The sequence below is a fragment of the Neomonachus schauinslandi genome, chromosome 5, assembly GCF_002201575.2.
Source record: "Neomonachus schauinslandi chromosome 5, ASM220157v2, whole genome shotgun sequence".
Taxonomy (NCBI): domain Eukaryota; kingdom Metazoa; phylum Chordata; class Mammalia; order Carnivora; family Phocidae; genus Neomonachus; species Neomonachus schauinslandi.
The window spans coordinates 143342444-143355397 of NC_058407.1; the positions used below are offsets into that span (position 1 = coordinate 143342444).

The following is a 12954-nucleotide window of genomic DNA, read 5'->3' on the forward strand; positions in this document are numbered from 1 at the left end:
TGCTTTCATGCTCTTAGGCCTGAGATAAACATAATAGCATCAGTGTGGACTAAATATTCTAAGGAGGTTATATCGGAATCACTGCTTCTGTGGACTTCACAAACTGGGGGAGTCTTTACTCTGAAATTCAGTTCAGCTTTCGACGGCAAATCCTGCATTCCCCAAATCTGGAAGTTTTCTTCTTCTATTTTTAACGATTTTCTCTGCCCAAATCTAGGGCACTGAAAATGCTCTGTAGAAGAATAGTCTCTTGACCAAAAGGAAATTAAGAGTGTCCACAAATTGCAGGGTGAGTTCGCTGTAAGTGTCTTGGTATTTCCGTCATACCTGCTGGCAATGTAGTCCTCCCCTCACCTCTCCCAGCTGTTCTTCTTCGTTTCTCCCTATCCTTCTTCTCCGGGAAGATGAGAAGCACAGAAGCACGTCCACTCGCTCAACAAGACAAATTCAACCTGCAGTCCCCTGACCGTGTCCGTATCCCGAGGGGTAGGCACATTTCCATGACATAGCTTTGGGTTTCCTTTTTCTCCTAGTCACAACTACTTTTGTTTCAAGGTTTTGAGCTATTTCTCTCCAAGTGGAGTGTGCCTATTTTTTTTTTCCTGTCTTTCCAAGAAAGGTAAATTTGTTCTAGAGGATAGCCTCTGTCTGTTTCCAATAATTTTTTTTCTCGAATCTTAGTAGGACCCTCTTGACACTTATTCTCAGGGTTCCGCGCCCCCCCCCCGCCCCCCGCAGCCACCCATATCCTCTGACTGAAGCACAGTGGTCAGGGAAGCTGCCTCTGGTTCTCTGTGTTCTAATCATTTATTCCTTTTCTTTCCCTCCCAACCACTCTGGCCTCTGCTATGGAGGCTGCTTAATGCTTTCCACCCAGGGGAGAGAGACAGAACACAGAATCTCCTTGGGCAATAAAGGATGTCATAAAACTCCAGGCTGCAAAAGCGAATGTTATAATATGAAAGCTCAAAATAAAGGAGAAGGAGGATGGACATAATCCTTCATGTGGTTGTGTTTACTTTTTAATCACTAGAACGAGCACTTGCCCTCACTGTGCATCAGGGTAAAATTCCCCTCATAGTTTTCCTGGACCACGTCACATACTTTTATGATACCCTCTCCCACCTGCACACTCAAAAATACCCACTGTATTTCATGCAATCTAAGAGAAAGGAAAGGACCCCCAGTGTCAGGGGAAGAGGCTCTTGAACTCTCAGATGCTTCTGGTTTCAGGGTCCCTGTTCCCTTATTTTTAAAGTGTGAATCACGAATTGCTTGATGTTGCTTTCTCAGTAGGACTACGAGATTTATCAAATAAAAAAAAATACAAGATAACAATAGCTGAATTTGAATTTTAGATAACATATTTTGTTAAGTATAAGTGTATCTTAAATATTGCAGGGGATGTAATTATCCTGAAAATTTTGAAATTTAAATTTAACTAGGCATCTGTAATTTAGTTGGCTGCCCTATTTGTAATCTGGAACCATGTTTGAATGCTTGAATATGTCGAGTTGCTTTCACTTTTTATACAGCCTATTCCTGCTAATTGTCTAAAATCTATTTGTTTGTTTAACAAAATGAAGAATCATCTTGAGAGAAGTACATTTTGGCCTCAGGGCTAATCACAGCTATGCTGGTGTCTTGATTATGATGGATGTCCACATGGTGGATCTTGCTTTCATCTGTTTGTACTTGACTTCTCTTATATGGCCTGGCTCTTGCTGTAGCTTATACAGGGGTCAAGGGCCACCATCCTCACCATCAGATTCCACTTGGACATTTTACCATCAAAATCCCACCTCATCAACGGTGCTTCTCCCAGTGGCTAGTGGAGTAGCCTAGGAGGGTCAGTTTATACTCCGGCCAGTTTTAATCTTTGCTGTTCAGTGCCTGGGAAAGCAATTGTGCACACATAAAGAAAGGAAAATAGAACTAACCACCTGACTACACATTTTGCACCAGGGCCATACTATGACATCTCACTCGGTGGGGTATCCAGTAAAATAGAAATCATATGTGTGGTTGTTTTTTCTCTTGGTTCAAACACATCACTAAGGATAAAACAACATCAAATGTCTATCCCTGATATTAAAAAAGAAAAAAAGCAAACTCTGACTTGGGGTACAATTACCAATGTGCATAGTATGATTTACTCCATTCCTCTTGCTTATAAAACATTTCTATTTCTTTGCAGCAATTTGGTAAAATCTTAGATGTTGAAATTATTTTTAATGAGCGGGGCTCAAAGGTAAGCGATTTAATTTACTTTAGGACTGTTTAGCTTATTTTTAAATGTTTGCTATGGATAATGGGAAACAACTGCACTCTTTTAATTAGCACATTGTGAAAATACAGTTCAGTGGGAATTCCTTTAGAGACCTTCTCCAGTTTCCAAAATGGTGGGAAATACATTGGGTTCAGTTTAAATGTATAAGGGGGTAATTTAAAATTGCTGTTTTATACCTATCTATCTATCTATCTATTTATCTATCTATATATATATATATATATCAAGTTTCCAGAGGAAAATTACCCATGCCTAAAAAATAATGTTGTTGCTACATTTTTGTTTTTCAGTGATAATTATGTTCTTTATATTAAAAAGTGAGTTGATAGTCTCATGCGCAGGTAAATATGTGATTATTCTGTATTAATAAAGTGCAGTTATTTTCCTGGGTTGTAGGGGAGAAAATTTCATATACACCAACCTTTTGAATATAGTTTTTTTCATTAATATGTTTACCGCTCCACCTTTTGCAATTTGCCATTGCTTTGAATTGGTTTTTGGTTTTTGGTTTTTTTCCATAGGAGACCAATTCTTAAGCCGATTTTCCTAGACCTAAGCATGTTAGTAAAAATCAGGGTGCTGGAAAGGCTCCAGCACCTTCAGCATGGAAATATGTTGGGGGAAAAAAAGGCCCAACTCTCTCAAAGCATCCCGTCTATCAGAGGTCATCAAAATGAGGTCCCCCAAAGAGCAGCACCTAGGAACATACCAGAAATGCAAATTCTCGGGGTCCAACCCAGACCTACTAAATCAGACACTCAAAATGGGAGCCCAGCAGTCTGTGTTTCAACAAACCTTCCAGGCCCGTTGTTAAAGTTGCACACACTGTGTTTTCCTGTTTTAGACAAATGCCAACACTTCATCTAAATGCAGAATGCCCCTTTGCCCACTGGTGTTTTGCGGTAGCTAAAGTGTCCTCATCCCACCGGCACGCACAGAAAACTCCAGGGCTCTATCAGAATCTCCCCTGAGGAAAGCAGTGCATTCAGCTTAGCAGCAGATACTGAGTGATAACAGTCCTGTCAGAGGACTCAGAGAGTGACCTCAGCAGCCAGAAAGTGACCACTTTCGATAACTCTACCCGGTTTCCAGAGTGCTGTTCCCAGGCTGAAAGGAATTCTAAGCTCCCTTGCATCCTCAGACTGTGAAAGTGGATATTGGGACAAATTGCTTATCAGATACAGAGAGATACTGGATTTAGCCCCGTAACTTTCCTCACGCAGGCAATTTGGGACAAGTCAGTATCCAGGAGGGTTACAAGAAGAACTGGTTTTCTCTAAGGGGGCAGGCAAGTGCTAGCTCTCTTGGGCACAACAACCACCTCCTTCCCATGAAGCAAACAATTGCATGTATTATTCCTTGGGCAGTCGGCACCCTTTCCCTCCTGGATAGGATGATGCAGCTTGATGTGAGGGAAGAAAATTCCAGTATTCTCCTCTCCACGGCCAAAATGATGATGCGATATGCTGGATGAGGAGGAAAAAAATCAATTCATTATACTCTCTGGTTCTGCTAGTGCAAGGGTCTTCTTCTCCCAAAATTTCAGGTATTTTAGTTACTCTTCTATCAGTAACGTGACCTCTAGGCTGCGGGAAACATAAGTTAATTCTCTTTCTGCTCCTTATATGAAAATCATCATAAGAGCTGTTTCTATACCTGCAACGCAAAGTGCATTAAGAAAAAACGTGCCCAGGGACGCCTGGCTGGCTCAGTCGGTAGAGACTGCGACTCTTGATCTCAGGAGTCAGCGCGGTTGTGAGCTCAAGCCCCACGCTGGGTGTAGAGATTACTTAAAAATAAAATCTAAAAAAAAAAAAAAAAAGTAAGAAAAGAAAAAGAAAAAAATATGTGCCCAGCCTAACTAATCCTTTTCACTCAGGCCTGATGCATTCTTGGCAAAATCCTAGAAGATGACCTGGAATGTTGGCCAACTTTCTTGTAATCCTGAGTCTGTGGCGCTACTGCTTTTAAAGGTTGTTTTTTTTTTTTTAATTTATATTTAATTTATATTTTGTTTTGTAACTTTTGCCAGTTGGAAAAAGCTGTTTAATTCCTTTCGAGAGCTGTTTCGGGACATTAGAAGAATATCGTTTGCTATTTTGAAAGTACAATGGAGGTACTATTTTTAATACTTCCTCTGTCATTGCCATGATTAGCCTGTCTCTGGGGCTTTAGCAGTGAAGACTGTTTAAGTTTGCCACATCCAGCGACTGACTTTGTGAACCCGCTTTTTACTTTTGATTAGGAGACATCAAGAATAGCCTGGGTGGGTAGGCTCCCTCCGAAAGAGGCGGTCTGGCAGGTGCCGGGGGCTGACTGTTTCAGTGTGACTGGAGTGTCCTCGAGACAGTCCTTTGGGGAACTGCTAAATGGGGACAGTAGCTCACACAGGGATATTTTTCAGACTTGACATTATCGTCTGCAGGAAAGGGCCTTATTTAAAGGGACATTTCCATTTAAATGGTTGAGAAATCTGAACCACTGTTACGACCTCCGGTTCAGCATCTGGTGTAGGAGAAGCAGGCAGGAAGCGGGTGGGCCCTTCAGAGCTAGGAGTTCCCTGGTCCCCGAGGCAGGTCACTCAGTGCTCAGTGAGTATGGCTGTGTGTTCTGGGTGTTTGGTGGGTGTGTGTATGTGCGTGTGTGTGCACATGCACGTGTGTGTACCCTATTCAAACACAGGTACTATCTATGTTCTCCTGAGAATGTATAGCATAAGTAGCTCATGGGTACATGGATAGCAAGTACACTGTAAAAAGACATGCCAGACTTTGAAAATGAGAATTTGATAGCACTTAGGGGTGAGAGATCCTATCATTCATTTTTTTCCTTTTAGGAGATTTAAAAACATTTTGATGAACTCTGAAACGATGTATGTGGGGGATACAGCCAGAGAGAGCTACTTCTTAATATACCCGGGAAATATACAGTCTGATCTTTGATTCAGTAGATTATCTGTGAGGACTGGTTCCATCCCAGGTGCAAGAAGATGGGTGAATCCATGGCGAGTGAGACCGAAGTGATTCTCGGAGACTTTCCTGAGTGGTGGGGGAGACAGACCACGTAGACCAATGACTGTGTGCTGTGCTCTGGGCAAGTGGGCGGCTGCTGAGAGGCTGAGCAGGCAGACCGATACTGTTAGGGGTGGGAAGGCTTTTGGGAAGAAGGGGCATTGAAGCTGGGAGTGAACATTCTCATGAGTAAGAATTTCCCAGGGAAGGGAAGGAGAGAAGGTGGTCCTCCAGGGAGAGGGAGCTGCACGTGCAAAGGGGAGTGGGGAGAAGTGAGACGTGAAGCTCTGAGTCCCACAGAAAAATGCATCTTTAGACTCGTGTCCACAGCTCCCTTCTTATACATAGTTCTCTGCACCAGCAACTAGAGGATTTCCCTGAAGATGAAAAACCAGCGCACTCTTCTGTCCCGGGTGCTTCAGAGCCTTTATTTAACATATAAAATGTTACAGGTTCATTAATACAAAGAAGGAAGCTATCACCTAAATACATACCACAAAACCAAAACAGAAAAATAACTGGGATATGGAAAAAGGACAGGATAACAATTCTCAAGAGATTTCAAAATAAGCAAGTCACACTGGCCTGGCACTCCATCTCGGGATCCCCATTAGTATGCTTTCCCACGTGGGGTGGCACATGTCACGGTCACCTCACTGGGTCTTTTCTCCAGCAACCTTGCGCCTTCTCTCGGCCCCACCCCTCTACGGAGGTGAGCCCTGGGAGCAGTGCGTCTCCTGCAGCAAAGAGCACCTGGTCCGAGCCGTGTGCCCTGCATGCTCTAGAATGTTAAGGGTTCCACGTCCAGCATTGCACCCAGCTCCTGTGCTCTCAGGCCAAGTCCAGAATGTGCTTCTTCCGTTCCCCTTCTAAAGGCTGAGATAAAAATATTCAGAATGTTTTTCAGAATTCCAAGTTGTGGTTTCCTTGAGATAGAATTCTGACCATGAGGCAGGATAAAAGAAATAGCCTCAGCACCAGTTTCAAAGAGTTGCCCAGCACCTGAACTTGGCAGAGGGAACCTGAAAATGGCCAGGTAACTGGCATCACCCTCCAGGTGAGAATTCTGGCGATCTTCTGACCCAGGGAGGCCAGGTCCCTTCTTGCCTTGGGGTGAGGTGTGAGTGTCCAATGGAAGAGGTAGGATAGTCCCTTTGGTATTTGGGGACTGTGTCTGGAACAAGCACTTCTGAACCCAACTTTCTAGAATCTCAACTAGTCATCTCAGCAGCTGGAAATAAGAAATATTGAGGACCTAAAAAAACAAAACAAAACAAAACAGAGAAAGAGAGCAGAATATAGCAGAAAATGAAAGTAAGACTAAGAAGCGTCCATATATATTATCTTACTTCAAAACAAAGTGAGAACATGGGAATGTAGTGAACTTCACATAGATTTCAAAACCATTTCTGTCTCCACCTTCATGTCTCCCTGATGCACATAGTGCTGATTTTAGGCCAGTGTGGGTTGCCTTGGGGTCAGACGAGAACCACAATGACGTGATTCTTTGGGATGATGTATGGCAGGTGGCTTCATGAATGGTGCCCATGGACAGCAGTGATACCACCAAGCCCTCCATCGATAAGACTCAGACTGTGGATTTTCTCTGCTTGCCTAGTGAGAGAATTGCCCCTGATGCAGCCAGAGTCCTCATTTCCCTTATTTGTTAGATGTATGACATTCTGTGCGTGCTAGAGAGTTCAGTTTTGAGGGGACAATGGCTGTACCCCTGCACCTAAGATCCAAATCACCAAGTCAGACAGATACTCATCTCTGAGACTCACTCCACTCCATAAGTTGCTCATTGGAAATCGGCAACATAATATTCTACCTCATACAAGGAACTGGAACTTGCCTTTGATGGTGGTTGGTGATATGAGAGGCCATGGGAATGCAGCTGCTGGGCTGTGCAGTAGCTTTCTCAGCAGACAGATTTCTGGGCTCCACTCTGGGATTCTGATTGGGTAGCTATGTGGCGGGGCTCAGGAATCTAAATGTTTCATATGCTATGCCCCCTGCTTCCTTTCACTGTGCAACCAAGTTTGGGACCCTCTAAGCAAGAGTCAGCACCATTAATAGAGCAAAGCCTTCAAATTCTGTCTTCGGTCCATTGAAGAGCTGTTATTTCAAAATTCATTGGTTAGCCTAGTATATTGGGACACCTCACATGGGTGTACCACCAGTGATGTATGAGACAAAGTTATATATGCTCCTTCTCTTATGGAGCATAAAGGCTTATACTGATCAAATCATCCAGACTTATGCTAATCACAGATCCTCACAGTGGGACATATTATAAAAGATTTTTCAGTCCAATCCTCCAAAGTAAAGCTGCTTATTTTTTCTCTATAGAATTCTGTCAAATAATCATTTAATTTAGCTTGAATCCACCCACAGATGGGATCTCCTATAGATGAGCCCATATTGACTTTGGAAAGTTCTCTCTTCGGGCAGACCATAGGCCAACACCTCTCTGAATACCCTAGCTTTGGATATTACTTCAGCAACCTACTGAGGCGTTGGGAGTTAGCGTTAGTTGGTTATGACTACTTGTTATTTGTAATTACTGTCTGTTTTATCAGTGAGACTGAATATCAGACTGTCCCAACTAAGCCTAAAACCAGCATGTCCCTTTATTGAAGTTTACCCAGTTGCAAATAGGAGTCCCAACACATTGCATTGTTTCACCAGAATGAGCTGGGCAAATTTACACTGGAATGGTTTCAAAAGGTTGGTGTATATTTCTGAACAAGATGTACAAATATTTTTAGGGGTTTTAAAAATAATGTGTCATATTTTCTGTACTCTTCTTAGGAACAGTGTCAGTGAAGAAAAAAAGGTGGATTTTGACAATGTGACGTTTAGTGGGGTTGTTTTTTGAGGCTGAAATATTAAAACAAAATATGCCAGTGGTGAAATAAAGGGTCTATTTGTTGTCTATCAGTAAGAGAGGAAGTGCCCAGAGTGTTTTGTGAATAATATTCTCTTAACAAAGCTCCTTTATTTTCTACCTGTTGATTTGACAAATGAATATCAAGATAATGTCTTAGGACGTTACGATACGTACATACATTTCCCTTTTCAGTTAATGAAGTAGCCTGGAAAGTTGACAAATTCAGAAGCATATATGTTTTTGAGGGGAGGGGACAGTATTAATATAAAAAAACACTACTTGAACTGTTTGCATTATTAATCAATTGATGTTTATTTCAATTCATTTCATGTGATTATTTTGTTTATTAGATCAAAGAGTTTAAGATTTATTATGAAAAAGGTCTTTCCTTTTTTTTAGTCTTATAATTTTTATTTTTGAGAAGTTAAGGCTGTAAAATTGACAAATTTGAATAACCCTAAATTGCATGAAGAAGAGATGTTCTTAAGACCACACGGCATGACTCTGTAGGCAATGTTAGAAGATTTTGGCATTCATTGTTGAATTTCGTGCACACGTTTTATTTTATTTTATTCTTAATTTGCATGTCAAGAAAGTGGTTCCCTTTTTTTTCCTCGTTATTTCATTTTCTTCTCTGTGAAGACACTGTAAATTTATTTTGATCTCATTTTCTTTCCGTTAGACTTATTTTCTTCTGTAGTGACATTTAGAAAGGTATTTTTGGTATCATTTTTTGAATTCTTCAGGGGTTACAGATAACTGGTGACAGAAAAAAAATCTTGTTCACATTTGTCGCTTACTTATTGCACATCTTCGTATTCTTATAATTTCTCTAATTTGCATGTTACAGAACTGAAGCCAGGACAAGAAATAGAAATTAAAGCGAGAGAACGTTACACAGTGGTCGTTGACTGGAATAATAATCTGCATGTTGTTTTCCCCTTCTCCCTCCTGCATGCAGGGATTTGGTTTCGTAACTTTCGAAAATAGTGCCGATGCGGACAGGGCGAGGGAGAAATTACACGGCACCGTGGTAGAGGGCCGTAAAATCGAGGTGCATGTTCAAAATATTTTCCTTTACATCTTCTTTATAAATGTCTGCTTCACGCTCATTCGTTGTTCCAGATGCATCACTGTGTCTTGTATGTAACCCTACTCCCTTCTCATTGTTTATATATATATATTTATATTTATATTTATATATAAAAAGGAAAACTGGCCTTACTTTTTTTTAAAATTTTACTTTATTATGTTCTTATTACTGATGAAAGGTGAATGGCAAAAGTGAGACAAAAAGAAAGGTTACTCTGAACTTTTTTTTTTAATTTTCTGTGTTTTATAATTGATGGGTGCAGTAGGTTCCAAACAGTGGAGACAGTATGCAGAACAAAACAAAAAACAAAGCAGTTCTTTTCTTTTTTTTTTTTCTTCCTTTTTTTTCTTTTTCTTTCCACTGCAGGGTTGACGAGGGATCCACAGTGGTGTCCAAATTGAGTCAAATGGTGAAAGCAGTAGCATTCGGAAGAACAATTGTTTCTTAGAAAAAAAAAAATGAGAGGTCTTTGTCACTGAACCTTTCATTTTTTGTTTAAGAAGCCAGTTTGAATCTTTGCCTTCTTTTGATAATAAAGTGACTAACCAAACAGGATTTCCTGTTCAATATCTGGCCCCTCTTCACTGAAAAATAAATAAATAAATAAAAATAAATGCTAAAATTTCAATATTCAGAATCTAGTCTTTCTACCACTGGATCTCCCTCAACATGGCCACAGGGTTATATTTGTTAAAACTTTAAAAAAAAAAATACCAGTTAAAAATGCTTTAGTCTTTGGAGTAAGATGTTGCATATTTTGCCTTTCGTTTCCCCCCCACCTCGACGATAACGCTTAGGCCCCTCACCAAACTCTCAGTAACCATGGTAACTGTATACAAACCCATGCTGGCGATGGTGGTGAATGGTAAGTGGTGAAGTCCATCTGCCGCTTCACGTATTTAGTGCTGATTATCTCTATACATATATATACCACGTGGATTTTTTTGACTTGTCGTATTAAGTTTTCTTGATGCTCTATTTTTTTGGGTACCGGTACGCCTGTAATTGAGTGTACGTTCTAAGCGAGCCTGGGAGGCACTGACTGGATTGAGATATGATAGTGCACATCTTACTCAGATTGTTAACTCCATATTGTGTTAAACAATGCACCCTCTCTTTTATCCTTTTGTTAGCTGTGACTTTAAAGCTTGAATGATCTTGTTAATTCTTGCGATGTCAAAGGCTCTTGTTCCAAGTGTTGAATGCTAGATGTTGCTCTCCCCGATGGTCCTTCCCTCCTAAAGTGTTGCACATGGCTAAATCTTGTTTGTCCCTTTTTTTTTTTTTGACATTTATGTTCCCTTGTACCTTGTCTCTCCCCTCTTCTACTCCACTGCATGTTCCTTCATATGAATTTTATTTTGTGTTTAAAAATATTTATTGTTTCTGTGTTACCATGGAGTACACGCATGCTTTTAAATCTTCAATTATGCAGTTCCTTTTAATTTGCTTTTACTGTCTCCTTATTAAACTTTTAAATGATATGACATTGCTTTATTGAAATGATTTGTAAGTTAAAATGGTTATGAAGTAAATGTAATTATAAAAATGTATGATTTTGTTATGCACCTACTGCCTTTTATAAATTAAAATGCATTTTAGTTTTTTTTTTAATAAGTAATCACAGTCATAATGCATGCAACTAATTGAACTGTGGGCTGGCCCTGGAATATGTGCTCATTTGACTTTTCTATGTACATAGGTAAATAATGCCACAGCACGTGTAATGACAAATAAAAAGACTGTCAACCCTTATACAAACGGTAAGTAGAGATCGGCCTTACAAGAAGTCATCCCTACCTCTGAATCTATTAAGTAATTTAACCAGGGAATATGATTCAATAAGCCCTGTTAGCCTTGGTGTGGTTCCCATGTCCTTGCTGCTGACCTGCTACAGTGAACCACGTGAATCAATACGATATTTTTCAGTGACTACAGTTACCATGGTGAGCCCTGAGTAATGGGCAGAACTGTCAAATCTAACACTGTATGCCAACTAGACTTCAATAATAATTTTTTTAAAAGATAGTTTTCACAACAGAGGCGAATTTAGTTTTCACTTAAAGTGTGCATGCCCTTCCTCCAGTCTCTCTAGAATAACTCCCATTTGGGGTGAGATACAGTAATTATTGGGGGAGCATCTGGGTCATCTACTTTGCTGTTATTAAAGTAAGTCGAGGGAGGATGGAGGTTTTGTTTGTTTCCTTTTTTTTCCCACCACAACCTCCTCGTTGATCCCTAGTCATTTCCGGAAGAGGGACGGCAGAATTTGGTTCTGGCCTTGAGTCTTGTCTGGAGCTGTGAGGATTTTGAAGTGGCTCGGAGGGTGCCTTCTGAGGAGCTCCATAGGATGAATGCAGTATTTGCTTTCCTTTGGGTTGCCCAGTGCTTTTTGAGCCAGATGAGAATGTTACCACGTACTGCAGACCCCTTCAGGACAATGCATCTCTGCTCTTCCTAACCAAGAAGCCATCTCAAAACCCCTCATGATAAGAATTCACATATATAACAAGAGTTGAAAGCACTCAATCATTTTGTTTCTTTAATCCTTCTCAGAACACATCTCTCTTAAGATATGGGGAGAGGGGAGCTGCTGATATGCTAATCACATACTGAGTTGTACCAAAAAGCTAGGAAGAATGTAATGTAGTAATTAAAGTATATACTCCAAGTGGGATATTACATCCATTAAAATGAGCAAGATGAGGACTCTGCAGGGCCCCCTAATGAATGAAAAATTTTAAAATGAACAAGTATAGCATGATTTCAACTAAATTATGGAGGGCATTGCATTAAAATGCTAACTGCTGAGTTGAACTGTAAGACTGGAAGAAATTCTTCCTTTGTTTTGTAGGTTTTCAAAAATAATATAATTTTATTACTGAGATAAAGGAAATGTATGAAATTTTCCATTTTTAATATTTTTTTAAAGATTTTATTTATTTGAAAAAAAAAAAGATTTTATTTATTTGACAGAGAGAGACACAGTGAGAGAGGGAGCACAAGCAGGGGGAGTGGGAGAGGGAGAAGCAGGCTTCCCGCTGAGCAGGGAGCCCGATGCGGGGCTCGATCCCAGGACCCCGGGATCATGACCTGAGCCGAAGGCAGACGCTTAATGACTGAGCCACCAGATGCCCCCATTTTTAATATTTTAATTACATGTGAAACATGGAAATACAGACTCACTCAAAAAACAAAAGAGAAAGAAACACTAAAGAAAAGGTTGAATATATTTTGAATCATGCCACTGCCAAGTTGGTGTCCTAGTCCCCCCACCGAGAAGACACCACTATTGTAGATTATTGTCTGTACTTTAACTTTGCATTTTTATGCATATATATATAAATAAAATAAGTACATATTTATAGTATTCACAGTATTGTGTATGTGCTTTTTATATAAATGATGTCATGGTATGCACATCATTTTTAATTGGCTTTTATATATCAATATGGAGTTCTTTCAAGGTTAATACATACAGACCAAATTCATTCGTTCTAGTGGTTACATAACATTCTATGAAATGGATATATGAGTTTATTCTTTCTTAAAAAAAAATTTATTTATTTGAGAGAGAGAGAGAGTGAGCAATAGGATGTGCACAAGCAGTGGAGCAGCAGGTAGAGGGAGAAGCAGGCTCCCTGCTGAGCAAGGACCCCAATGCAGC

At 40.2% G+C, this 12954-nt stretch overlaps 1 protein-coding gene across 4 annotated transcripts in view; it reads left to right on the top strand.

The window, feature by feature from the left end:
* RBFOX1 (RNA binding fox-1 homolog 1) overlaps positions 1-12954 on the top strand; it is a 332921-nt gene that overhangs the window by 212885 nt on the left and 107082 nt on the right. For all 4 annotated transcript variants that reach the window (XM_021698134.1, XM_021698135.1, XM_021698136.1 and 1 more), the window contains 3 exons: positions 2198-2251; positions 9156-9248; positions 10990-11050. In XM_021698134.1, the coding sequence (XP_021553809.1) occupies positions 2198-2251; positions 9156-9248; positions 10990-11050 (208 nt within the window). The remainder of the gene's footprint in view (positions 1-2197; positions 2252-9155; positions 9249-10989; positions 11051-12954) is intronic.